The sequence below is a fragment of the Scyliorhinus canicula genome, chromosome 20, assembly GCF_902713615.1.
Source record: "Scyliorhinus canicula chromosome 20, sScyCan1.1, whole genome shotgun sequence".
Classification (NCBI taxonomy): Eukaryota; Metazoa; Chordata; class Chondrichthyes; order Carcharhiniformes; family Scyliorhinidae; genus Scyliorhinus; species Scyliorhinus canicula.
This window is the reverse complement of record NC_052165.1, coordinates 77,562,599-77,589,676: the sequence shown is the minus strand read 5'-3', so window position 1 is coordinate 77,589,676 and position 27,078 is coordinate 77,562,599. Positions and strand designations below refer to the sequence as shown.

At 48.7% G+C, this 27,078-nt stretch overlaps 1 protein-coding gene across 3 annotated transcripts in view; it reads right to left on the bottom strand.

Annotated features, from left to right (window-relative positions):
* Window positions 1-27,078, bottom strand: part of tbxas1 (thromboxane A synthase 1 (platelet)) — a 321,143-nt gene that overhangs the window by 53,855 nt on the left and 240,210 nt on the right. For all 3 annotated transcript variants that reach the window (XM_038780696.1, XM_038780697.1, XM_038780698.1), the window contains one exon: window positions 16,576-16,905. In XM_038780696.1, coding sequence (XP_038636624.1) covers window positions 16,576-16,905 — 330 coding nt within the window. The remainder of the gene's footprint in view (window positions 1-16,575; window positions 16,906-27,078) is intronic.

Genomic DNA, 27,078 nt, shown 5'->3' with positions numbered 1-27,078 from the left:
CGCCCAGGAGGAGGGGGGAATGGAGAACTTCCTCGATAGATTGAGGTTCCCAAAGGTCCAGGAGGAACGGGTGGAGGGGCTGGGGGCGCCGATAGAGCTGCAGGAGCTAGTTAAAGGGATAGGCCAGATGCAGGCGGGGAAGGCGCCGGGGCCGGATGGGTTCCCGGTGGAATTTTATAAGAAGTATGTGGACTTGGTGGGTCCAGTGCTGGTGCGAGCCTTCAATGAGGCGCGAGAGGGGGGGGTTCTGCCCCCGACAATGTCACAGGCCCTGATCTCCTTGATCCTGAAGCGGGACAAAGACCCTGTACAGTGCGGGTCCTACAGGCCTATCTCCCTCTTGAATGTAGATGCCAAACTGTTGGCAAAGGTCCTGGCAACCAGAATAGAGGATTGTGTGCCAGGGGTAATCCATGAGGACCAGACGGGGTTCGTAAAGGGACGTCAACTTAACACAAATGTCCGGAGACTGTTGAATGTGATTATGATGCCAGCAGTGGAGGGGGAGGCTGAGATAGTGGTAGCACTGGATGCGGAGAAGGCATTCGATAGGGTGGAGTGGGAATACCTGTGGGAGACGCTGGAACGGTTTGGGTTTGGGGAGGGATTTATCAAGTGGGTGAAGCTGCTGTATTCGGCCCCGATGGCGAGTGTGGTTACAAACGGGAGGAGGTCAGAGTATTTTGGGCTCCATCGAGGTACCAGGCAGGGATGCCCCCTATCCCCCTTACTATTTGCATTAGCGATCGAACCGTTGGCGATGGCACTGAGGGGTTCAGGGGGGTGGAGAGGACTGACAAGGGGAGGGGAGGAACATCGGGTATCACTCTATGCGGATGATTTGTTGTTATATGTGGCGGACCCGGAAGGGGGAATGCCGGAGGTAATGGAAATACTAGCGGAGTTTGGGGACTTTTCGGGATATAAATTAAATGTGGGTAAAAGTGAGGTCTTTGTGATACACCCGGGAGATCAGGGGGAGGGAATTGGGCGGCTCCCCTTTAAGAGAGCAGTAAAGAGCTTCAGGTACTTGGGGGTGCAGGTGGCAAGGAACTGGGGGACCCTCCACAAGCTGAACTTTTCAAGGCTGGTGGAGCAGATGGAGGAGGAGTTCAAGAGGTGGGACATGGTACCGCTGTCGCTAGCAGGGAGGGTGCAGTCAGTCAAAATGACGGTCCTCCCGAGGTTCTTGTTTCTGTTTCAGTGCTTGCCCATCTTTCTCCCCAGGGCCTTCTTCAAGAAGGTAACTAGCAGCATTATGGGCTATGTGTGGGCACATGGCACCCCTAGAGTGAGAAGGATTTTCTTGGAACGGAGTAGGGACAGGGGAGGATTAGCGCTACCCAATCTTTCCGGATACTACTGGGCGGCGAACGCATCGATGGTGCGCAAGTGGGTGATGGAGGGGGAGGGGGCAGCTTGGAAACGTATGGAGAGGGCGTCCTGCGGCGATACAAGCCTGGGGGCGCTAGTAACGGCACCATGGCCGCTCCCCCCCACAAGGTATACCACGAGTCCGGTAGTGGCGGCCACCCTGAAAATCTGGGGGCAGTGGAGGCGACACAGGGGGGAAGTGGGGGGTCTGATGGCGGCGCCACTGAGAGGGAACCACAGATTTGTCCCGGGGAACACTGGCGGGGGATTCCAGAGCTGGCACAGGGCGGGCATCAGGCAACTGAGGGACATGTTCATAGAGGGGAGGTTTGCGAGCCTGGGAGAGCTGGAGGAGAAATTTGAGCTCCCCCCGGGGAACACGTTTAGATACCTGCAGGTGAAGGCATTTGCCAGACGACAGGTGGAAGGATTTCCCTTGCTTCCCGATAGAGGGGTGAGTGATAGGGTGCTGTCAGGGGTCTGGGTCGGAGAAGGGAAGGTCTCGGACATCTACAAAATAATGCAGGAGGTGGAGGAGGTATCGATAGAGGAGCTGAAAGACAAGTGGGAAGCGGAGCTGGGAGAGCAGATAGAAGATGGGACATGGGCGGATGCCTTAGAGAGGGTCAATTCGTCGTCGTCGTGCGCAAGGTTGGGCCTCATCCAATTTAAGGTGCTGCACAGAGCCCATATGACGGGGACTAGGATGAGTCGGTTCTTCGGGGGTGAGGACAGGTGTGTTAGGTGTTCGGGAAGCCCTGCGAACCATGTACATATGTTCTGGATGTGCCCGGCACTGGAAGAGTTCTGGGAGGGGGTGGCGGGGACGGTATCGAGAGTGGTGGGAACCAGGGTCAAACCAGGGTGGGGGCTAGCGATCTTTGGGGTTGGGGTGGAGCCAGGAGTACAGGAGGCAGGGGAGGCCGGAATATTGGCCTTTGCGTCCTTGGTAGCTCGGAGAAGGATCTTGATTCAGTGGAGGGACACAAGGCCACCAAGTGTTAACACCTGGTTAAACGACATGGCAAGCTTCATCCAATTGGAAAGAATCAAATTCGCCCTGAGAGGGTCGGTACAGGGGTTCTTCCGGCGGTGGCAGCCCTTCCTTGACTTTCTGGATCAGAGATAGGAACTGGAGGCCGAAACAGCAGCAACCCGGGGAGAAAGGGGGGGGGGGGGAAGGAGGGGGGGGGGGGATAGCAACGAAGGGAGCACGTCAGCGGGGGGTCGCGGGCAATGACTGCCCGAGGCCATCGGCAGAAAGGGAAAAACGGTTTGGTTGCTAGACTGGTAGCGCGCGGGGGAGGGCGTGGGGAGGATTTTCCAGGGGGGATCTGTTGTGTTATAATTTAAAATGTAGTAGGGGTAAATGTTTGTATCGAAAAATTTCAATAAAAATTATTTAAAAAAAAAAAAAATAGACTTGTTAGCAGAATCAAAGCCCATGGAACAAAGAAAACAGCACAGGCCCTCCAAGACTGCGCCGGCCATGGTAGTAAACTAAAACTGTATGCACTTACAGAGTCGTATCCTTCCATTCCCACCCTATTCATATATTTGTCCAGATGCCCCTTAAATGCCGCTATCGTACCTGCTCCCATCACCGCCCCAGGCAGCGCGTTCCACATATTTACCACCCTCTGTGTAAAAAAAACTTGCCTCGCACATCTGTTCTAAACTTTTCCCCAGGCACTTTAAACCTTGTCCCCTTCCTTGACTCTCCTACCCGAGGAAAGAGCATCTGACTATCCACTCTGTCCATGCCACTCATAATCTTGTACATTGATACAGAGAAGATAGGAGCAGGAGGAGGACTTTTGGCCCTTCGAGCCTGCTCCGCTATTCATCACGATCATGGCTGACCATCCAACTCAATAGCCGAATCCTGCTTTCTCCCCATAGCCTTTGATCCCATTCTCCCCAAGTGCTATATCCAGCCACCTCTAGAATATATTCAAAGTTTTAGCATCAACTACTTCCTCTGGTAATGAATTCCTCAGGCTCACCACGCTTTGTGTGATGAAGTGTCTCCTTATCTCTGTCCGAAATGATTTACCCTGAATCCTCAGGCTGTGACCCCTGGTTCTGGACACGTCATCATTGGTAACATCTTCCCTGCATCTACCCTGTCTAGTCCTGTTAGAATTTTTAAGTCTCTATGAGATCCCCCCTCATTCTTCTGAACTCCAGCGAGAACAATCCCAACCTAGTCAATCTCTCCTCATATGACAGTCCCGCCATCCCTGGAATCAGTCTGGTAAACCTGCGCTGCACTCCCGCGAGTGCAAGAACATCCTTCCTCAGAGTAGGAGATCAAAACTGCGCACAATACTCCAAGTGTGGCCTCACCAAGGCCCTGTACAATTGCAGCAACACATCCCTGCTTCCATACTCAAAACCTCTCGCAATGAAAGCCAATATACCATTAGCCTTCTTTACCGCCTGCTGCATCTGCATGCTTACCTTCAGCGAATGGTGCATAAGGACACCCAGGTCCCGCTGCACACTCCCCTCTCCCAATTTACAACCATTCAGGTAGTAATTTGCCTTCCTGTTTTTGCTTCCAAAATTAATAACCTGACACTTATCCAAATTATACTGCATCTGCCATTGGTTTACCCAATCGCCCAACCTGTTCAGATCTTGCTGTAGGATCCCTGCATCCTCATCACAATTCACCCTCCCACATAATTTGGTATCAACTGCAAACTTTGAGATGTTAAGTTTGTTCCCTCATCCAAATCATTAATATATATTGTGAATAGCTGGGGTCCCAGCAACGATCACTGTGGTACCCCACTGGTTACTGCCTGACAATTTGAAAATTACCCATTAATCCCTACCCCTTGCTTCTTGTCTGCCAACCAGTTTTCTATCCACCTCAATACATTTCCCCTAATCCTATGCCCTTTAATTTTGCACAAAAATCTCTTATGCGGGACTTTGTCAAACACCTTCTCAAAGCCCAAATATACTACATCGACTGGCTCCCCCTTGTCGACAGTACTGGTTACCTCTTCACAGATTTGTCAAGCATGATTTCCCCTTCATAATTCCATGCTGACTCTGACTGATCCTGCCACTGCTTTCTAAATGTTCCGCTATAAAGTCCTTGATAATGGATTCCTCACTACTGATGTTAGGCTTACTGGTCTATAATTCCCTGCTTTCTCTCTACCTCCCTTTTTGAATATCGAGTGATGTGAGCTACCCTCCAATCTGCAGGGACAGTCACAGAGCCTATAGAATCCCGCACCCCTTTTGCATCCCCCAAAAAATCCTGGAATATTTAGTTGCCAACCCTGTTCCCCTTTCAACCAAGTTTCTGCAATCGCGACAACATCATAATTCCACGTACTAATCCATGCTCTAAGTTCATCTGTTTTACCTGAAATACTCCTCTCATTGAAACTAATGCACTTCAGCCCACCAGCATTGACCGACCAATCCCTGCCTGCTCTTCCTCTTAATCTTACTGGCCTTAGTCTGTAGCTCTCCCTCAGTTATTTCTCCGGCTGACCTACTGCTCTGGTTCCCACCACCCTGCCATACTAGGCAGTTCAATCTGTTTCTCTGCCTTCCACTTTTCTCCTTACTAGCTTTTGTTTCTGTTCCCTCTTTACTACCTTCTGACTTCCTACATTGGTTCCCACCCCCCTGCCACATTAGTTTAAACCCTCCCCAACAGCGCTAGAAACATTTCCCGTAACAGCCTTCACGAACAGGTGCCGGAATGTGGCGACTAGGGGCTTTTCACAGTAACTTCATTGAAGCCTACTTGTGACAATAAGCGATTTTCATTTCGTTTTCATTTTCATTGGTTCCAGTCCTGCCCAGGTGTAAACTGTCCGATTTGTAATAGTCCCACCTCTCCAAGAACTGGTTCCAATGTCCCTAAAATCTGAATCCCTCCCTTCCGCACAATCTCTCAAGCCACGCAATCATCCTGTCTATCCTGTCATTCCTACTCTGATTAGCATGCAGCACTGGTAGCAATCCCGAGATTACTACCTTTGAGGTCCTACTTTTTAGTTTAGCTCCTAACTCCCTACATTCAGCATGTAGGACCTCATGCCGTTGTTTACCTGTATCGTTGGTGCCTATATGCACCACGACAGCTGGCTGCTCACCCTCCCCCTTTAGAATATCCTGCAGCGGCTCTGAGATATCCAGGACCCTTGCACCAACAGGCAACATACCATCCTGGAGTCTTGTTTGCATCCGTAGAACCGCCTGTCTACTCCCCTTACAATCGAATCCCCGATCACTATAGCTCTACCACTCTTTTGCCTGCCCTCCTGCGCAGCAGAGCCAGCCACAGTGCCATGAACCTGGCTACTGCTGCCTTCCCCTAGTAGGCCATCACCCTCAACAGATGACTACAGGGGACCCCTGCACTGCCTTCCTACTCTTCCTCTGTCTGGTGGTCACCAATTTCCTACCTCCCTCAGTACTCTTTATCTGCGGCGTGACCAACTCGCTAAACGTGCTATCCACGACTCCCTCAGGATTGTGGATGCTCCAAAGTGAGTCCATCCGCAGCTCCAGAGTGTCAAGTGATCAAACAGGAGCTGCAGCTGGACACACTTCTTGCACGAGAAGGAGCCAGAGACAGTGAACACGTCCCTGAACTCACACATTGCACATGAGGAGCATGACACAGGTCTGTGATCTCCTGCTATGTCTAAACCCTTAAGTTAATTTGAAACAACAACTACAATGCCAAGAGAAAAAGAGAAAAATGAAAGGAAAAACTAATTACCAGTCATTTACCTGCTGGTCGAGGAGACTGTCAAGCTTGCTACCCTCCAGTAAGTGTGAGAAGAAAAAAAAACACAAAGCAAAACTCTTACCGTACAAAACGTAGCTCAGAATCTACTAGTAAGGTTAGAAATGAAAGGGTTAAGGACACGAGTCACCTGATTTATAGAGAACCACTTACCTTCTCAGACTGCACTCTGGATTTCACCTGTTCAACTCTGCTTCCGATATGAAGGGCTTACCTGCTAGTCACCAATCAGCTCTCTCCCTTGTAGTCACCTGCAGCAGAGCAAGGCCACTCACTGGGAATTTGTGTAACAGATCAAGGGTTAAAAGGCACCTCCCCCCCCCCCCCCTCCCCTCCCCAACCCAGCTTCGAATTTCCACCCAGCTTCAAAAACCCAGCTCCTAAACTCACTCTTAAATGTGTCTCGGAGTTAAAAGGTACAATGGGTTCAGTGGCTGGCTGCATATAAAATTGATTAAGGGGCTGAAAACAGAAAATAGTTATTTTTTCGGACTGGAGGAGTGTACAGTGATGTCTCCCAGAAATCAGTATCGGGACCAGTATTTTTTATATATATTAGTGACCCAGGCTTGGAATCACAAGCCGTAATTTCAAAGTTTGCAGATGACTCGGAATTTGGAAATGAAGTAAACAGTGATGGGGAGGGGGGGGGGGGGGGGGGGGACCAGACTTCAGGAGGTCATAGATGGGTGAAATTGACAGATACATGGTAAATTGTTATGCCACAGAAGAAGGCCATTCAGCCCATCGTGCCTGCACCGGCTCTCCAAACGAACATCATGGTTTCGTCCAATTCCCCTGCCATTCCCTCTGCATATTGTTCCTATTCAAGTAATCATCTAATACCTTCTTGGATTCAGTAACTCATCAAGGCTCCTTAGGTAGTACCTTCCAACCCCACGCCCACCTAGAAGGATAAGGGCAGCAGATACATGGGAACCCCACCATCTGGAAGTTCCCCTCCAAGTCACTCACCAGCCTGACTATGAAATATAATCGCCGTTTCTACACTGTCACTGCATCAAAATCCCAGAACTCCCTCCCTAAAAGCACAAAGGAAGTAGGTGTACCTGCGCCATATGAACTGCAGCGGTTCAAGAAGGAAGCTCACCGACACCTTCTGCAGGCCAATGAGGGATGGGAAACAAATGCTGGCCGACCCAGTGGAGCCCACATCCCATAAAAATGAATTTAAAAAAACAAATTGGATGACCTCGCATTGGCCCACAGTGAAATCCATTTGCCATATTTTTCCTCTTTCACTTAATCTACCGAATTCTGCTTACAATGTTGCTTCACAGGAATGACTTCTCACAGAGGGTGGTGAATTTGCGGAACTCGCCCCATAGTGCGGTGGAATCTGAGTCATTAAATGGTTCCAAGAAGGAGACAGATAGATTTCTGATTTTAAAAAACGGGTTAAAGGGTGAACAGATCTGGAAGTGATCAGCCAAGATCAGCACAGTAGCATTGTGGATAGCACAATTGCTTCGCAGCCCCAGGGTCCCAGGTTCGAGTCCGGCTTGGGTCACTGTCTGTGCGGAGTCTGCACATCCTCCCCGTGTGTGCATGGGTTTCTTCCTGGTGCTCCGGTTTCCTCCCACAGTCCAAAGATGTGCAGGTTAGGTGGATTGGCCATGATAAATTGCTCTTAGTGGCCAAAATTGCCCTTAGTGTTGGGTGAGTTACTGGGTTATGGGGATAGAGTGGAGGTGTTGACCTTGGGTAGGCTGCTCTTTCCGGGAGCCGGTGCAGACTCAATGGGCCGAATGGCCTTCTGCACTGTAAATTCTATGAATCTGATTGAATGGTGGAGCAGGTTCAAAGGGCTGAATTGCCTATTTCTGCTCCTAATTCCTATCTCTATGTCACTGGCAAAATTAGACATGTGGCTTTCTATCCCATCATCTAAGTCATTAATGAGTGCAATTAATAGTCCAAAAATCTAGCAGATGGCATATAATGTCAGAAAATGTGCTGGTGCCCTCATTGGCAAGGAGAATAAAAAATAATAATAAATAAATAAATAACCTTTATTGTCACAAGTAGGCTTAATGAAGTTATTGTGAAATTCCAGCATCTGTTCCAGTACACAGAGGGACAATTCAGAATTCTCAGCTGGTACGAGAATTGAACCCACACTGCTGGCCTTGTTCTGCATCACAAACCAGCTCTTTAGCCCACTGAGCTAAATATTATTTAAATAGACAGACTATAGACTGCTGCAGTACAGACAGATTTGGGTGTCATGGTACATGAATCACAAAAAGACAGCAAGCAGGTACAGGAAATGACTAGGAAGTCAAATGGGATGTTGGCCAATATTGCAAGGGGGATGGAGTATAAAAGTAGGAAGGTCTCGCTACAACCACACAGCAGTGGGAAAACGTCGTAGGGGCCCTCCTACTCAGAAGTTAATTGAGGGCCATATCTGCTAATTAAGGGTTAGTGAAGGGCCTCTTCCTGCCATTTGATTTGATTTAATTTGATTTATTGTCACATGTACCGGAGTACAGTGAAAAGTATTTTGCTGCAGCCAAGGGAACGTATACAGTATGTACATAGTAGACAAAAAAGAATAACCAACAGAGTACATTGACAAATGGATACATCGACAAACAGTGATTGGTTACAGTGCGGAACAAGTGGCCAAACAAAGCAAGAGCAGCATAGGACCTTGTTAATAGTGCTCTTGCAGGGAACAGATCAATCCAAGGGGGAGTTGTTGAGGAGTCAGGTAGCTGTGGGGACGAAACTGTTCCTATGTCTGGATGTGCGGGTCTTCAGACTTCTGTATCTACTGCCTGATGGATGGGTCTGGAAGAAGGCAAAGCCTGGGTGGGAAGGGTCTCTGATAATGCTGTCTGCCTTCCTGAGGCAGCGGGAGTTGTAGACAGAATCAGTGTGTGGGTGGCAAGTTTGTATGATGTGTTAGGCTGAGTTCACCACACACTGCAGTTTCTTGCGATCTTGGGCCAAGCAGTTGCCATACCAAGTTCTGATGCAGCCAGATAGGATGCTCTCTCTGGCACATCTGTAGGAGTTTGTGAGAGTCGATGCAGACATGCCAAATTTCTTTAGCTTCTACAGGAAGTAGAGACATTATTGGGTTTTCTTGACTGTTGCATCAATGTGTGTGGACCAGGACAGACTGTTGATGATGGTGACACCCAGGAACTTAAAGCTGTTGATAATCTCCACTTCGGAGCCATTGATGCAGACGGGGGTGCGTGTCGTACTACGCTTCCTGAAGTCGATGATCCGTTCCTTGGTCTTTCCGACATTTAGAGAGGTTGTTTTCAGTACCTCATGGAACCAAGTGATTTCTCACCCTTCTGTAGTCTGATTCGTCGCTGTTTGAGAAACGACCGACCACAGTCATATCATTCGCAAACTTATAGATTGAGTTGGAGTTAAATCTTGCCACACAGTCATATGTGTATAGGGAGTACAGTAGAGGACTGAGCACACATCCTTGCGGGGCCCTGCTGTTGAAGACTATTGTGGAGAAGGTGCTGTTGCCTATTCTGACAGATTGCGGTCTGTTGGTGAGGAAGTCAAGGATCCAGCTGCGGGGCAGCACGGTGGCATAAGTGGTTAGCACTGCTGCCTCACGGCGCTGAGGTCCCAGGTTCGATCCCGGCTCTGGGTCACTGTCCGTGTGGACATAGAACAGTACAGCACAGAACAGGCCCTTCGGCCCTCGATGTTGAAGTTTGTGGAGTTTGCACACTCTCCCCGTGTTCACCCCCACAACCCAAAGATATGCAGGGTAAGTGGATTGGCCATGCTAAATTGCCCCTTAATTGGAAAAAATGAATTGGGTACTCTAAATTTAAAAAAAAAAGGATCCAGCTGCACAGTAAGGGGTCAAGTCCAAGATTGCAGAGTTTAGTTATAAGTCTTGTTGGGATAATGGGGCAGGATTCTCCCCTACCCGGCAGGGCGGGGGGTCCCGGCGGGATGGAGTGGCGTGAACCTCACTTTTAGGAGCTAGGCCCGCGCCGGAGTGGTTGGCGCATCGCCGGCCGGCAGAAGTCCGCGCATGTGCGGGAGCGTAAGCGGCTGCTGACGTCATCCCCGCGCATGTGCAGAGGGGGTCACCTCCGTGTCAGCCATCGCGGAGGCTGACATGCCGACGCAGAGGGGTGAGTGCCCCCATGGCACAGGCCCACCCGCAGATCGGTGGGCCACGATTACGATGCGATCTGGCCCTGGGGCGTGCCCACACGTGGCCTGGCCCGCGATCGGTGGCCTAGGACCCTGGAGCCTGCCTGCACCGCCAGGTGCCGCCGGTAAGGGAGGTGGTTTAATTTACACTGGCGGGACCGGCATTACAGCAGCGGGACTTCGGCCCATCGCGGGCTGGAGAATTGCCGGGGGGGGGGGGGGCGCCAACCGGCGCAGCGCAATTCTCGCCCCCGCCGAATCCCCGGTGCTGGAGAATTCGGCGGCCGGCGGGGGCGGGATTCACGCCGCCCCCCTGGCGATTCTCCAACCCGGCGGGGGGTCGGAGAATCCCGCCCATGGTGTTGAAGGCAGAGCTGTAGTCTATGATATGCAGTCTCACAGTCTCGAGGTGTTCGAGTTTTGATTATAGTCAGGGAGATAGCATCTGCTGTGAAGCGGTTGCGGTGATAGGCGAACTGCAATGGATTGGGATCGTCTGGGAGGCTGGCAGTGATCCGGCTCATGACTAGCCACTCGAAGCATTTCAAGATAACAGACGTCATCTCTGGCATTTTACCAGTGGCAGGTGGGCCACCTGTTACATGGGGCAAAGTAACTGGCCTCCTTGCAGGCTCAGGGTGGTGGGCCACCTGATTGGTCACCTTGTCGCCCATGGGGGTTAGCTCTTGATAGTGGGATTTCAACCTTTAAGGAGACGGGAGTCCTGATGGCTATTGTCTGATGGGCAGAAAACAGATAACGTAGAGCGGGATTCTCCGACCCCCCCCGCCGGGTGGGAGAGAATCCCGTCAGTGGAGTTGTGCCCATCTCTCTGGCCCGTGGACAAGGCCAGTGCTGCACCGTAAAATCCTGGCTATGCAATGGAGTTAGTGTTCACATATATAAGGAAAGACCTGATAAATACTTGCGAGAAAAGAGATTGAAGGGTTACAACATCAAGTGGGAAGAGTTAAATGGACTGGGAGGAGGCTCCTGGAGAATGGTATAGGCTAATTAGGATAAGTGGCCTGTTTTTTGTGCTCCGGTTTTTGTTTAAAGCTCATTCACTCTCTTGGTGACCAGCTGGGAGAATAATTGCATTCTCAGGTTGGAATTCTCAACTTCTCTGACAAATATTTTGCAATTGCCACGTTAGTTCTGTCGGCTGAAACTGATGAATTAATTACCCGAGGTGCTTCCATCCTCCCCCCAGCCCCTTGTATGCAACAGCCGGTTGTTGCAGCTTTCCCTCGAGTTGGGCAGTATCATTCATGCTTCAGTCACCAGTGCCCTAACTTCAGGTTGGACTTAATTCTGGATCCCTCAACATGTGTCATGGGAGTTGGTTTATTTCTGGCAGCTGCTGTGGAAAACAACAAACTCTGCAGCGGATAGGTGCAGCAGCTATTTTTAACAAGTGGTACAAGCGTTTGCAGATACAAAGAGAGGAGAGTGAGTTTGGTGATTACAGACTGCAACTACCCAAACACCTTTGCTGCAGTTTACCAAGCCTTCATCCCACAGCACCCCCTTCAACTCCACACCCCCCCCCCCCTCCCCCCATAACCACCCCTATCTCCTTCTGAAGATGTTATGGGCGGCAAGGTAGCACAGTGGTTAGCACTGTTGCTTCACAGTTCCAGGGACCCAGGATCGATTGCTCAATTCCCAGCTTGGGTCACTGTCTGTGCGGAGTCTGCACGTTCTCCCCGTGTCTATATGGGTTTCCTACGGGGGCTCCAGTTTCCTCCCACAGTCCAAAGATATGCAGGTTAGGTGGATTGGCCATGCTAATTGCCCTTCGTGTCCAAACAGGTTCGGTGGGGTTACTGGGTTATGGGGATAGGGTGGAGGTGTGGGCTTAAGTAGGGTACTCTTTCCAAGGGCCGATGCAGACGATGGGCCGAATGGCCTCCTTATTCAATGTAAATTCTATGTTGAGTCTTGTTGGGATCAAGTACAGTTTCTGGTCTCCCTTTGATATTTCACTCATTAGTCATTCTTTATGTGTTAGTCTAAATCATGAGCAATCATGATGCAGCATGGTAGCATTGTGGATAGCACAATCGCTTCACAGCTCCAGGGTCCCAGGTTCTATTCCAGCTTGGGTCACTGTCTGTGCAGAGTCTGCACATCCTCTCCGTGTGTGCGTGGGTTTCCTCCGGGTGCTCCGGTTTCCTCCCACAGTCCAAAGATGTGCAGGTTAGGTGGATTGGCCATGATAAATTGCCCTTAGTGTTGTGTGGGGTTACTGGGTTATGGGGATAGGGTGGAGGTGTTAACCTTGGGTAGGGTGCTCTTTCCAGGAGCTGGTGCAGACTCGATGGGCCGAATGGCCTCCTTCTGCACTGTAAATTCTATGTAATTCTAATTCTATGTAATGACAATCGATGGAAGTGGAATGCCATTGGTACCTGGTCCAATCCTGCCCTCTTTACATTTGGTCTATCTAGCTGCATATTGATCTATTAATGAGAGGGTGGTAGGGAATGGAGATTAACCATTGTTTCGCCTCAGATAATTAATTCATCAGTTTCAGCCTACAAAACGAACATGGAGTGACATTCCCACCACTGCCCCAGGTGAGTCAGGAAATCAAATCCATTGCTCGGGGTGTAGCTCAATTGCAAGTTTGCTGCATCAATTCCACTATTAAGGAAAGCTCTCTATATTAATCTAATCTTCATCTGCTCGGTCATGGAATGATCACAAAAATGTTTAAGAGGATATACACATCGCTGTCCACACAGGGATATCTGGAGGTGAAGGTGTGAATTGGTGCATTTTCATTTCCAACACGTAAGTGATCCATAAAGCTATTTTCCATTCAGAAGGAAACTGACTCAAATACAACAGTGCTGGTCAGAGTTCCATCAGTTTCTGGGGAATGTCAACATGACCGACATGACAGCTGGGAAATAATGCTTTTACTGAATGGACATTTAGTGGGTGATGAACCAGACAGTGCAGGTGTCCTCGGAGCCCTTGAGCTCGGGAAAAGGAGATATCAGCCAGAAAGATTGTTCTGTTTGATACTGACTGGCCCTTTCTTTGAAATGAGATAGGCGGCACTGGGCTTTAATGGTGATAACTGTATCCCTTCTGAATGTTCAATTGGTTAGGGTTGCACATTGAAAATTGGCCACTCAAGTGAGGTACCCAGATCTGCCAGTGTCCTTGGAATAACAGCCAACACCGTCAAAGGAGATGGGGAGGTGGGAAAGAATAGATGTCAAAATGAGGGCTTCATTTGCAACATGAAATGAGTCAGTCCCAATTCAGCATTATGTACTTGATCCCAGCAATGCAGCATTATGACAGAGGTTCGTCTTTCTTCAAAACATTAGCATATTGAGTTCTTGTCCATTTGACAGAAATTAAAATAAATGAAAAGTTAAAATGCAACCTGTGCAACTTGAAACGTGTCAGCTTAATATGATTAAGGGACTCTAGGATATGCTACTTTGGCAGAGGGAATAGTTGATCTGGAGAGATCTTTTCCAAACAATGGGCCGAATGGCCTCCTTCTGCACTATAAATTCTATGAAATCTATGAAACAAGTTCCACCAGCTGACCATGAGCCAGCAATCTGCAATTATACCAGTAAAACACACGCACTCTTTATTGTTTGTTGCAAGTTCTCTTTGAAGCAGACGATGCTTCTGTTTCAAAAGAGGTTTTAAATTGGATGGCTGACTGGGAGCGGGTAGGTATTGCGAAGCATTACTTCCAATAGAGTCAGCTACAGCACAGAAGGTAGCCGTTCAGCCCATCAAGTTTATGCCAATGATTACCATTTATGGTTTGTTATTAATGTGACTTCATTTGACCAAGGACATAATGGTTTAATTCTATTTCAGACATCCTTTTGTTTTGCACGCATTACAGGCTATTTGTTTTATGATGTACCGATACAGTCGGGATGCATTCTGAATTCTGGGGATGGGGAGATTCAAAGGAATTTTTAAGGAGAGTGGGAATAAACCTGTCCCTTTTTGATAGCTCAATCTCCAGTTATGTTCTTTGCTGTGATCCCTCACAATAAAAAAACAAATTGCATTTATATTGCGCATCCAAGGCAAGAAAACATTTGAAGGTTCTTCACAGGAGTGAGGCATTAAGAAGGCGTGACTAAAATCTTGGTGAAAGAGATAGTTTCTAAGGAGGGTATTGGGGAATGAGGTTAAATGGCAGAAAGGTTTAAGAGAGAGAATTCCAGGATTTGGAGCAAAGACACTCACCAATGTTGGGGCAAAGGGATTGTGGTACAAAAGGGGCACTGAACCAAGAGGCATTAATAGCTGCCAACATACATTAATACAAGGAAAGTCCGCTGAATTAGCCCGAATTGAAATGAACATCCATGTCAAAGAAAGAACGAAGAACAATACAGCACAGGAACAGGCCCTTCGGCCTTACAACCTCGCGCTAATCACGTGTCCTATCTCGACCAAACTCCTGTATCCTTCTATACCCCGTCTGTTCATGTGTCTATCCAGATAAGCCTTAAAGGCTGCTAACATATCTGCCTCAACCACCTCACTTAGAACATTGAACATACAGTGCAGAAGGGGGCCATTCAGCCCATCGAGTTTGCACCGACCCACTTAAGCCTTCACCCTATCCCCGTAACCCAATAACCCCTCCTAACCTTTTTGGACACTAAGGGCAATTTAGCATGGCCAATCCACCTAACCTGCACGCTTTTGGACTGTGGGAAGAAACCAGAGCACCCGGAGGAAACTCACGCAGACACAGGAAGGAAGTGCAAGCTCCGCACAGACAGTGACTCAGGGGGGGATCGAACCTGGGACCCTGGCGCTGTGATGCCACAGTACTAGCGACTGTGCTACCATGTTGCCCCTCTCTTGGCAGTGCATTCCAGGCCACTACCACCCTGTGTGTAAAAACCAATCCCACACATCTCCACTGAACCTATCCCCTCTCACCTTGAACCTGTGCCCCCTTGTCATTTCCACCCTGGGAAAAAGCCTCAAACTGTTCACCCTATCTATACCCCTCATAATTTTATAAACTTCTATCAGGTCACCCCTCAACTTCCGTCTCTCTGGGGAGAACAATCCCAGTTTACTCAATCTCTCCTCATAGCTCATACCCTCCATACCAGGCAACATCCTGGTCAACCTTTTCTATACTCCCTCCAAAGCATCCACGTCCTTCTGGTAGTGTGGTGACCAGAATTGGGCATAGTATTCCAAATGTGGCCTAACCAACGTTCTGTGTAACTGTAACATAATTTGCGAGTTTTTATACTCAATACCTCATCCTATGAAGGCAAGCAAGCCATATGCTTTCTTTATCACCATTTCCACCTGTGCTGCCACTTTTGAGCATCTCTGGCCCTGCACGCCCAGATCTCTCTGTGTGTCTTTGCTCCTGATGGTTCTGCCATGTATTACAGCTCCCACCTAAATTGGATCAACCAAAATGCATCCCCCTGGCATTTGTCCGGGTTAAATTCCATCCGCCATTTCTGCGCCCAATTTTGCAGCCGATCTGTATTCTCTGACGATCTTCATCCTATCCGCAACTTCTGCAATCTTAGTATCCACTGACTTGCTAATCAGACCAAAAAAATGTCTGACAGTCAGTCATTGGAGCATATGATTCTATAAAGTGTCTCATCTTGGAAGATGCCGGCATGTACAGCATCTAGCAGGTCAGTCAGCAGGCCATGGATTCTGCAAGAATCTGCCTTGCTGCCTTTGAGGGTATTTTTAACCAATTAATGTTTTGACTGGGAATTTCTCCAGGATACAAATGCTCATGATGCCAAAAAATAATAATTTTAAATATTTGCATCCAATTTGTAGACTAAAACGGAATTAACTTCCAATATGGAATCTCCAAACTCCACGGTCTTGGGGCTCCCATTGAGCACAAGGTATAGGCAGACACTCCAGTGCTGCACTGTCGAAGGTGCGTTAATCCAAGTCCTCATCTGCTCTTTCAGGAGGGTGTAAAAGATCCCCCGGCACTAAATGTAGACATTGGAAAAATCATCCAGGAAGAACTAAATATAGATTGGCATAAAAACATAGTAAAATGTGTTTCACAGGAAGACAATTTGTGACACTTTGAAAGAGGCAAGAGTCAGAGAGGTGGAAGGATTTGGGGAGGGAATTCCTGGGTTCAGGGCCGAGGCAGCTGAAAGCACCGTCAACACCGGTGGGGATCTGAAATAGCTTCAGGGCAGACTGAGACGTCAAACATAACTTACGTGAGACTCGAAGAATTCATCCACTTCCTTCAGCAGCAACTCCTGGCTCTCAGGATGGGTGGCAAGCAGGAAAGAGGTGAAGGCCAAAGTGCTGCTGGTGGTTTCATATCCTGCCGCAAAGAAAATGAATGCCTGCCCTAAAATTTTATCCAGGGTAAGGATCCTCTTCTGGACTTTGGGTGGATTTTCTGTGGCCGTGTGATTTGCCTTCTGCGTCTCGGGTGACTCCTCAATTTGACCATTGGAATTGGCAATGTCGAACTTCTCCACTGTGGTGAATTCGGTGGATATCCGAGCATCGAGCATGAGCTGCAGGAAATCTCTGCGCCTCTGTAAAACACAAGTGCCGATTCATTAACACTACTGCGCATCTCATACACTGCAATGTTGTGAGCTACCTCTTTGTAAAGGATGTTGACGCATTTGGATAAACAGGTCTGCACTGGGTACAAGGCTGCAAATACACAGAAGACCCATGATTCTCTGAAGTAACAAATCAGGTTAATGTTTCAGAACAGGAGATCTGATCAACTTCAACTTAAACACCGGCATGGACTAGTTGGGTTGAATGGCCTGATGCTGTGCTGTAAAATAAATGGGTAGCATTCACCGTTGGCGGACGCTGAAATCGCGTAATGCGATTGGGTGGAGAATAGCGTCTGACGGCAAAATCGCGGTAGGCGCCGGTTTGATGCCAAATCGGGATCCTCTGCCACCCTGAGAATGGCGTTTAAACACCGTTGGCATATCGTTAGCAGGCCTGACCTTTTATTCTCTGGGGCCTCCGCGATTCACTATCTCCAATGGGCCGAGTTCCTGATGGCTCACTTGTGGTCTCAGGCACCGACCGCCATTACGGCAGCCATCTTGCTGCACACTCACTGACCACCCACCTTTGCTCCTGATTCTACACAGTGACACCGGCCGTTAGGGTGCGCCCAGCCCTGCACCACATCCCATCCCCGCTGCCAGAGCGCACCCCTCCACGGCCCCAAATACCCCGCCCAACCAGTCACCACCCACCGGCTGAGCACCCAGGGCCACACACACGGCAGCTCCCAGTGAGGGCAGTGCCAGCCAATGGTACCACTGGCATCAGGGACGAGCGTTAGGACCAGGGGTTCACATGGTGCCGGACACCCGACGGGGCAGGGGTGAGGGGATGGGTGTGGGGTGGGGTGGGGGGGCGTGAGAGAGACATGTTGAGCAGGAGCCCGTAGTGCCAACCAGCGTCATCGTGTAGCCCAGGGAACGTGGGTATGCACCATGCTAACATGTTGGCTTTTCACCCCCTGCAGACAATGGCATTGGAGTTCGACCAGCAATGGTGGTCGTTGCAGCTCTGCGAGATGCCCTGCTGCCGTATGAGCAGGAGCCGCTCGAAGAGGAGGCAGAGGCTGCAGTAGCGGAGTAGGCAGCAGCAGAGTGGGCAGCAACAGTACGGGCTGCAGAGGGGCAGGTGTCAGCCGCACTGGCCGAAGAGGAGGAGGTGCCAAGGAGGCGCCACCTGACGCCTCGTGTGAACCGGTAGCGCCTGTCATTTGAGGACCTGCTGGACTGGACATGCCGTTGGATACTCCAGCTGAGCAGAGAGACAGTGCAACACATCTGCCAGATGATGGCAAGGCTGGCACCGCAGGGATATGGGGGAGGACACCCGTTCCCGGTGACCGTCAAGGTGGTGGTTGTCCTGAACCTCTACGCGACGGAGTCCTTGCTGTCGCCGAGTGGGGACCTGTCTGGGATCTCACAGAGCTCGGTGCACAGGTGCATCCACGCTGTCACAGAGGCCCTATATGCCCGAGCGGATCAATACATCCATTTTGATGTGGATGCCTGGGCAGCGATGCTGGCCTGCTGCATCTTCCACATCGCGCAGCAGAGGGGTGATGTGCTGGAGGAGGATGAGGAAGAAGGGCAGGCCTCGTCTGACAAGGAGAATGCAGGGGAGGGGAACGATGAGCAGGACTCGGGGCCCAGGCAGGCAGGCGAGGCAGCTTGACGTATGCGCCAGGGCCATCGCGCACGGGACACTCTAATCACCTCCAGGTTCACCGACTAGGAGGGGGGGCGTGATGTGCAGTCCCAGACAAAGGATCCCTTCTCTGTGCTCCATGGTCATGAGCCGTGATGCTGCTCTCCTTCCAGCCATCTTTATTGGCTTTATAAATAGAGTACCCAATTCATTTTTTCAATTAAGGGGCAATTTAGCATGACCAATCCACCTACCTGCACAGGGGCTGGTTTAGCTCACCGGGCTAAATCGCTGGCTTTGAAAGCAGACCAAGCAGGCCAGCAGCACGGTTCAATTCCCGTACCAGCCTCCCCGGACAGGCGCCGGAATGTGGCGACTAGGGGCTTTTCACAGTATCTTCATTGAAGCCTACTCGTGACAATAAGCGATTTTCATTTTCTTTTGGGTTGTGAGGGCGAAACCCACGCAAACACAGGAAGAATGTGCAAACTCCACATGGACAGTGACCCAGGGCCGGATCGAACCTGGGAACTCAGTGCCGTGAGGTAGCAGTGCTAACCACTGCACCACCGTGCTGCCCACTCCTTCCAGCTAACTTGTTGGCTGCGATGGTGTGTTTTGGGGGAAAGATTGTTTTAAGTGCAGCTGCGGCTTGTGAGCCTCATGAGGGCCAATTATGGACCTGACGAATCCGGCACCATTTTTCCAGGAATTGTGTTCCACGTGGCGCCGATACTAGCCCATTTGAAATTTCTGGATCAGTGCAGGTGTTGCGCTGATTTGTTTGTCGTAAAACTTCACACATCCTCCGCTGGCATCAACACTTAGTCTCAAAAACCTCAGGGTCTAGCTATTCCCGGCTGACCGATGAATGAACGCAGAATCTACTGTAACACCAGGTTCCATTCTCGGTCCACCCTGGTGCAAGGTGGCTGAGCTGGGACAACTATTTTCGACACTACGACCGGGCTCTGGCTGCCCCGGGCTCAGGGTTCCTACTCCTCCTCATTATTCCAAGTTTCCATGTGTGGACACGATTGGGTGAGGACCAGACTAGCCTCATAACCAAAGGTTAGCATCTTGCTAACTTTCACTGTTTAGACAATTGCACAAAGATGGACTCTTGAGCGGAAGAGGAAACTCATTGAGTTTCATCATCAGAACTGGAGGAGGAGGAAAAATCTGTATTTCATTCCATCAAATCTGCTCAGATTAAATGAGCCGGAGTTAGTTGTGTCAAGACCTTTTAAGTGACTTCTAATAATTAGGCAGGCAAGTATCTGTCTGGTTCAGTTTTGGCGAATGTTGCATATAGTTTTGTAGCTGGGGTATGAAAGCAATTCAGTTCAGCAATTATGGTCACGATCCAAGGTTGCTTCACAGCGCCAGGGTGCCAGGTTCGATTCCTGCCTTGGGTCACTGTCTGTGCGGAATCTGCATCTTCTCCCCATGTCTGCTTGAGTTTCCTCCGGGTGCTCCAGTTTCCTCTCACAAGTCCCAAAAAACGTGCTTGCTAGGTGATTTGGACATTCCAAATTCTCCCTCGGTGTTCCTGAACAGGCACCAGAGTGTGCGACTAGGGGCTTTTCACAGTAACTTCACTGCATTGTTAATGTAAGCCTACTTGTGACACGAATAAAGATTATTATTAATGGGAGAAGCATGAAGTGTGGTAGCGAATGACAATTGACGGGTGCTTTCCAACCGCTGACCCGGCGAGACCACGACAAGTATCTAATGCCAATTAGGGCCGGTAATGATGCCCCATGGATTTCACGTCATAAATAATAATAATAATCTTTATTGTCACAAGGAGGCTTATATTAACACTGCAATGAAGTTACTGTGAAAAGCCCCTAGTCGCCACATTCCGACGCCTGTTCGGGTACACAGAGGGAGAATTCGGAATGTCCAAATAACCTAACAGCCCGTCTTTTGAGACTTCTGGGAGGAAACCAGAGCACCCGGAGGAAACCCAGGCAGACACGGGGAGAACGTGTAGACTCCGCACAGTCTGTGACCTAAGCCGGGAATCAAAACTGAGACTCTGGAGATGTGAAGCAACAGTGCTACCCACTGTGCTACCATGCTGCCCTACGGCTGTCCTGCCAGCTGATTTGTCTGGATCTCGCCTGCCAGCTTCCCGTTATCGAGGGGGGCAGCTCTTAAACTGATCATTCCGAGCAGCCATGCCACCTCGCAGTCCCTCTCCAGGTTTTGGAGAAACCGCCTGGCCAGACTGTTGGACCTGGTGCAGTCTAGACGGGACACCCTATTCACCTTAGGGGGTGGTAGGGTCAGATGCTGGTCATCCAGTGCCACCTGGGAGGCAGTGGCAGCAATTGCCAGTTCGGAGAGGATAACCAAGAGGACCACCACCCAGAGCTCAACGACACCCATCGAGCCGCATGGGTGAGTTGGTAGCAGCCCCTTGGCAGCGGTCCTACTTGCCACCCCAGACGCCACCACCCCCACCCCGATGACCCATCATTCGGCACGACCCCCACCCCGCACACCCAGCCCAGGCCCAGCAGCGGTGCCCATCCTATTCTCCCATCAAACTGCACCAACCCCCACAATGCATGAGAAGAAGTTGGCCCATAACAGATGGAGACAGGCGGCAGGGTGCCAGACATGATGATGAAAGAGCCCTGGAGGTCGCAGGGGGTGACCGAGGACAGAGTGGTCACCGACATCTAGATTGGCCTGCGCCTCAAAGACAAGGATCATCCCGGCCTCCTTCCCAGATGACCTGTCAAAAGTGAGTTGTTCATGCCAGGTATAATGATCCTTCCCTTTCACTGACCACATGTCCATTCTCCCGCAGGATCTCCATCTGATGGTGCCGGCTCATCCCAGGGTGCCCCCCCACCCCCTCCCACCTACCCCCGGTCTTCCAAGAAAACACCTCGGAGGCGAACTGCGAGATTGCCACTATCAAGGTATCACAGCTGTCATCCCCACTCCATCAGCGCAGACCCACCTGAAAGTGATTATATACAGTGGAATAGACAACCAAAAATTCTGTGATTCATGTGGGCGGCACGGTGGCACAATGGTTAGCACTACTGCCCACAACGCCAACGACCTGGGTTTGATTCCGGCCTTCAGTGAATGTGTGGAGTTTACCCGTTTTCCCAGTGTCTGTGTGGGTTTCCTCCAGATGCTCTAGTTTCATCCCTCAGTCCAAAAATTTGCAGGTTAGATGGATTGGTCATAATCAGTTGTCCCTTAGTGTCCCAAGTTTAGGTGGGGTTATGGAATTATGGGGATGGGGCAGGGGAGCGGGCCTAGGTAGGGTGCTCTTTCAGAGGGTCGGAGCGGATTTGATGGGCCGAAGGGCCTCCTTCTGCACTGTAGGGATTCTATGGAGTGAGGTTAAGATAGATTTGATTACATTAAGATACGACTCTCAGAAATGTTGCAGCAAGTCAGTCCTGTAGCTGGTTGTAGAAACAATTACAGTCTGGAAAGACGAAAGGTTTTCTATTTTAATTTATGTTTATGATAAGGAACGGCTGACGTTTACCCTTCCGAGTGTACGTCACCAAGTTTACACATACCTGGCTCTCTCCACCTGCTAATAGGGGTAGGCTGTGTTATTTGCAAAGGCAATGGGTTTCAGTGAGAGGGGATTGGGTTAAAACCACATGTGATCAACCAATAATTTCAACATTGCAACATTAGAAAGTCAGATCCAGAGGCTCCAGTTGGCTCAGGGGGTTAATACGCAGAGTAGCTGAAATCCTGACAGTAGTTCTTGGTCTCAGCTGACTGAGCTGATGTTCAGACTTGCCTTGGTCCTGTCGCAAGGAGAGATAAACTGTCCAGTCGTCACAACCAGTCATGGAGTGTGCACTTGTACAGGATTGGATTTGGTTCCCTCCCTCTATCCCATCCGCTCCGATCCCTCAAGTGTGGTTGAACACCGCCCACACTCATTATCTAGATATACGAGTAAAGAATAACTACTTGGCTGAGTGGTGAGTGATCAGTCTCCCTTTAACCAGTACTCCAGTAATAGCTGTACAAAACAGGCAAAGGAACAAATAATTTTTTCCTATCAAGTAGACTTCAGATCTGGTCCCCTGTAATGTTCTTACGGTTGTGTGGTCACGAGGAAACCATAAGGTTCCCTTTTATGAAAAATTACCATCAAATATAAATTAAGACCACATCTTCTGAAAATTATCAGAAGGTAATATCAAAGAGACAGAATTAATGACTGAGCATTCAGCTGCCATTTAAATGATAAAACATTCATCACTTTGAAATGTAAAATTGCCTCAGATAGAATTATTAAATCACAATTAAAGATGCCACCTTGATAATGCTCAAAATTGAAGCTATTGATGTTTTTTTTCTCTCCGGTTTCCAATTCATACTGGTGTGTATCATTGGTGTCAATTCTCTGTTACCTCATCGAAGCAATAATTCTTTATTTGTCAGCCCACTTTTGAAGCTGCTGTTAGACTATTTGACTGTGGAGGGCACCATTATCCAATCCCACACGGTCGCTGACAATTTGCAGCATCATAGAATTTGAGAGCCTGGAGGCCATTCAGCCTATCGTGCCCGAGCTGATTCTCCAAAAGAGGTACTCACTCTATTAAATTTGTTAAATCTTTTTAGCACATCTTAAAAAGTCTTCCACAACTCTTCTTGGAATTCCTTTCTTTCAGAAACTCTATTTATTGGAAGCCAGGCCTGAGACAAGGAAATGGTTCAATGAAGATGATCGGGATCTAGTTGAGTGTTAAATCCCGACAGGAAGCCAAGGGTCTGCAACCTCACCTCAATATGATCTACCTAGATGAAGGGGGTGGAGGCAGAGCTACCCCCTTAATCCAGGGGCCTCTGGGACATAAATACCCCAGCCCAAATGTGGGCCGGGAACGGGAGAACCTTTGGGGAGTGGGGGCGTGCAATGTAACAGGTATAATAAATATTGGAGTTCCTTACAGTCATCGTTTCTGAGTGGTCGCTTGTCATGGACTTTACATTGAGGAACATGAAAAAAAATGAAATGAAAATTGCTTATTGTCACGAGTAGGCTTCAATTAAGTTACTGTGAAAAGCCCCTAGTCGCCACATTCCGGCGCCTGTTCGGGGAGGCTGGTACGGGAATTGAACCGTGCTGCTGGCCTGCTTGGTCTGCTTTCAAAGCCAGCGATTTAGCCCAGTGAGCTAAACCAGCCCCTGGTCACACTGATGGTCATCCACTGCTCAAAGCTACACCTCACCAAATTGTTTTAATTCTGCTGGGAGCTCAAATTCAAGTTACTTATCTTCTTCCAAGTTGCGGACTAATAGAGTAATTAATTGGTTGGAAACACATCGGGATGTCCTCAGGACGCAAGTCCAGGTAGAGAAGTAATAGATGACTAAGGATTACATTGATTCTGAAGCACAGTAATAGACCATTCAATCCAACGCCTCCACCTCATACCTCCTCAACTGGTACTGCTCAGGCATGACTCTCTCCCATTTGGGGACTGAACTTATCTGTGTGCCCCCGGCAGGAACCAATCACCAGGTCCCTGTTGGTCCAGACCTGTTGTAAACCCCGCCAATGTGATGTCATGCCGGACGGGCATTCCTTAGGTAGTGGGATAATACAGTGGGGAAGTCTGCTAATGATATTTAAATGTATGGTAATGGGGTTCTTTACATTTCATACGATTACATTGGTGCAGGGACAATGCCAATGGGAAATTCCATGGGCGTAAAAGCCATTTGGGGTCACCCGTTGGATTCTCTGCCCCACCGGATTTCCCTCCCCCCAAAAACAGGGGTGGAAAATCCCCCCTCTCAACTATGTGACGTTCCATGAACTCCATTCCCTAGCCACCGATCCCTTCTCCCTCCCCGGCAACTGTCTGACGCTGAACCAGATTGTTCTGAACCTTGGTGACATATTGAACCACAAAATAATCTTCCAACCACATACACAAGTACAATTTCTTATTGTTTGGGTCTCAGATTAGCAGGTTTAATTCTGCTGTAAGGCCCAAGAAGTGAGTTTGATCAGTATCTTGAGCACTTAATGATGCTAAATTATCATTCTCCATCCGAAAGAAAGAAAAGCCATGCCTTTAATACGTACCTTTCACAACCTAATAATGTCATGAAGCCCTTTATAACCGATAAAGTACTTGTGACATTTATGCATTGTTGTAATATGGAAATTGGGGCAATGAGCTGATGACCAGATGATGTGTTTGAGGGCTAAATGTTGTCCAGGACAATGGACAGAACTGCCTTACTGTTCTTTCCACACTGGGGTCCCATAAAAGGGACCTCATCTCCAAGAGGGCAATTCTGACAGTTCAGCACTCCCCCAGTCCCACATAACAAGTTACAGAAGGTTATGGGATGATTTGATTGAAGCTTTTAGTATTTTGAAAGGAAATAATAAAATCTTTTTCTGCTGGTGGGAGTGTAGGGCAAGGGATCATAACCTTCAAGTCAAGATCAGGCCATTCAAAAGAGAGTTTAGGAAAAACGCCTTCACACAAAGGGTAGCAAAAATGTGGAATTCTGCCCCATAAAGAGCACAATAAGAAGTCTTACAACACCAAGTTAAAGTCCAACTGGTTTATTTGGAATCAATAGGTTTCGGAGCAAAGCTCCTTCAACAATAGGTGCTAGCTCAATTGAACATCTGAATTCTGAGATCAACAGATTTTTACTAATGTGGCTACTGAAGAATATGCAGCCAATATGGGTGGATTGAGTTATGATCAATTTAATGGCAGAACAGGGCTAAGGCTTGGAACAGCCTAGCCTTGTTCCTATACCCCTTATGAATGTAGGTATTTCAAATATATTGGACGCGATCAAACCGCCTCATCACTAGGTAACGTGTCGAGGCTTCCATATCTTGCGAGATTTGTGACTCTCGGAACGCCTCATGAGATCCAACATGATCTCGCGTGACATTGTGATCTGGATCTCGCCTTCACTGGGCGTGGTCTGGATTTACATATTTCAGTGAGCATTAGGCTCACATAATTATGTTTGTGCCGGTTTCTTCCAAGGCCTGGGAACAAATGCTCACATCTGGGAGACCTCACCATGACGCCGTTCAGCACTGATCCACACAAGCGTGGACCAGGCGCAACTGCACATGGGATGGCCTCCCAGGTAATTGGAAGACCTTGGGTGGTCGGGCTCTGGGTAAGGTGATATTCTGGCACCCCTGCTGTCACCCAGGCACCTTGGCACTGCCACCTGGGGGCAAGCGGGTCAAGAGATCGGGGTGGCATTAAAAAATGGCGGCATTTAGAAATGAAGTTAAGTGCGGTCTCGGCAAGGCATTTCCCGCCAAGGCAAAAAGAAAGTCCAGTTTGATAGCGGGGTCGTTGTCGGCGATGCAGGCTAAACGTACCCAAAACAGGACTAATTTTCCCCCCAGTTAAATCACGCCCATTGTGTTAGATGTATTTTGAGCAGCAAGGGTTAAATGTCTGGGTTAATGTGTTTATAATTTCTGCAGTAGTGTTTTTAAAAATGCTGGTTTGCAAGACAGCTAGTTTGTTTGGAGCCAGAGATGCAATTAAAGCATCGTAAAAAGTTTGGGCGAATGGATTTTTATTTATATTAAGAGGGTTCCCTGCTGATTTGTTAATTAAAGACATTGCGTTCAGTTTAGTATTATGATGTAGAGAATGGGAGGAGCTAGGGTTGAAGTAGTCATATTAAGGTTCTGTTTTAGTTTTTGGCTGGGAGGTGAGCTGAGAAGGTTTTCTGAAGAAATAAGGCCAAAGATTCTACATCATACTGACAGGGTGTGAGATCTTTTTATTTAAGGCAGGCTCAAAAGATCTCTCTTTCTTAAAGTGGAGTATTCAAGATATCCCTGAACAGCAAGAATTCCTGAGTGCTAATTGTATTTAAAAGTAGATAGGGGATCTGATATTTTTTAATTGTTTGAGTGGAATAAAGATAGCAGTTAAGGGTTAATTGTGTCACTCTTTTCATTAGCATTGTTTAATGGGTAATTGTAAACTATTTTCTTGTGTAATGTTAAATATATTTTAACACGGTTTTAGTAATAAAGTTTGTTTTAATATATCATGGAATATATATTTGCCTGGAATCACACCTGGAGCAAGGTATTACAGTCTTACAAAATTATGATAAAAGATTGGGGTTTCTGTCCAGTATTCTAGCCACTGTTCGGGTCTGGTTCAGGATTGTAACACCCTTCCCATGAGTGTCAGCCGAGATTCAATATTCAGGTCTCTGGAACAAGGCTTTCTCACTATCTCTGACCCAGGGATGAATGTTGCTGGCTGAGTTACACCTGACATAGAGATGACTCGTGTAAAAAAGTCACATTGTTTGGTTGTGGGGTCGGGGGGGGCTCCTCTGAGGATGACTTTGAAGAGTCTTGTTGCGGATAGACAGGAAAGAAGCTCATTTGACACCTGACGGCTGCAGTCCTCCATATCCCTGCAATTACATCCTTTGTCTTAAATGTCCTAAATGCTAACAGAGTTTCTTGTAGCACTCTTGCAGTTAAT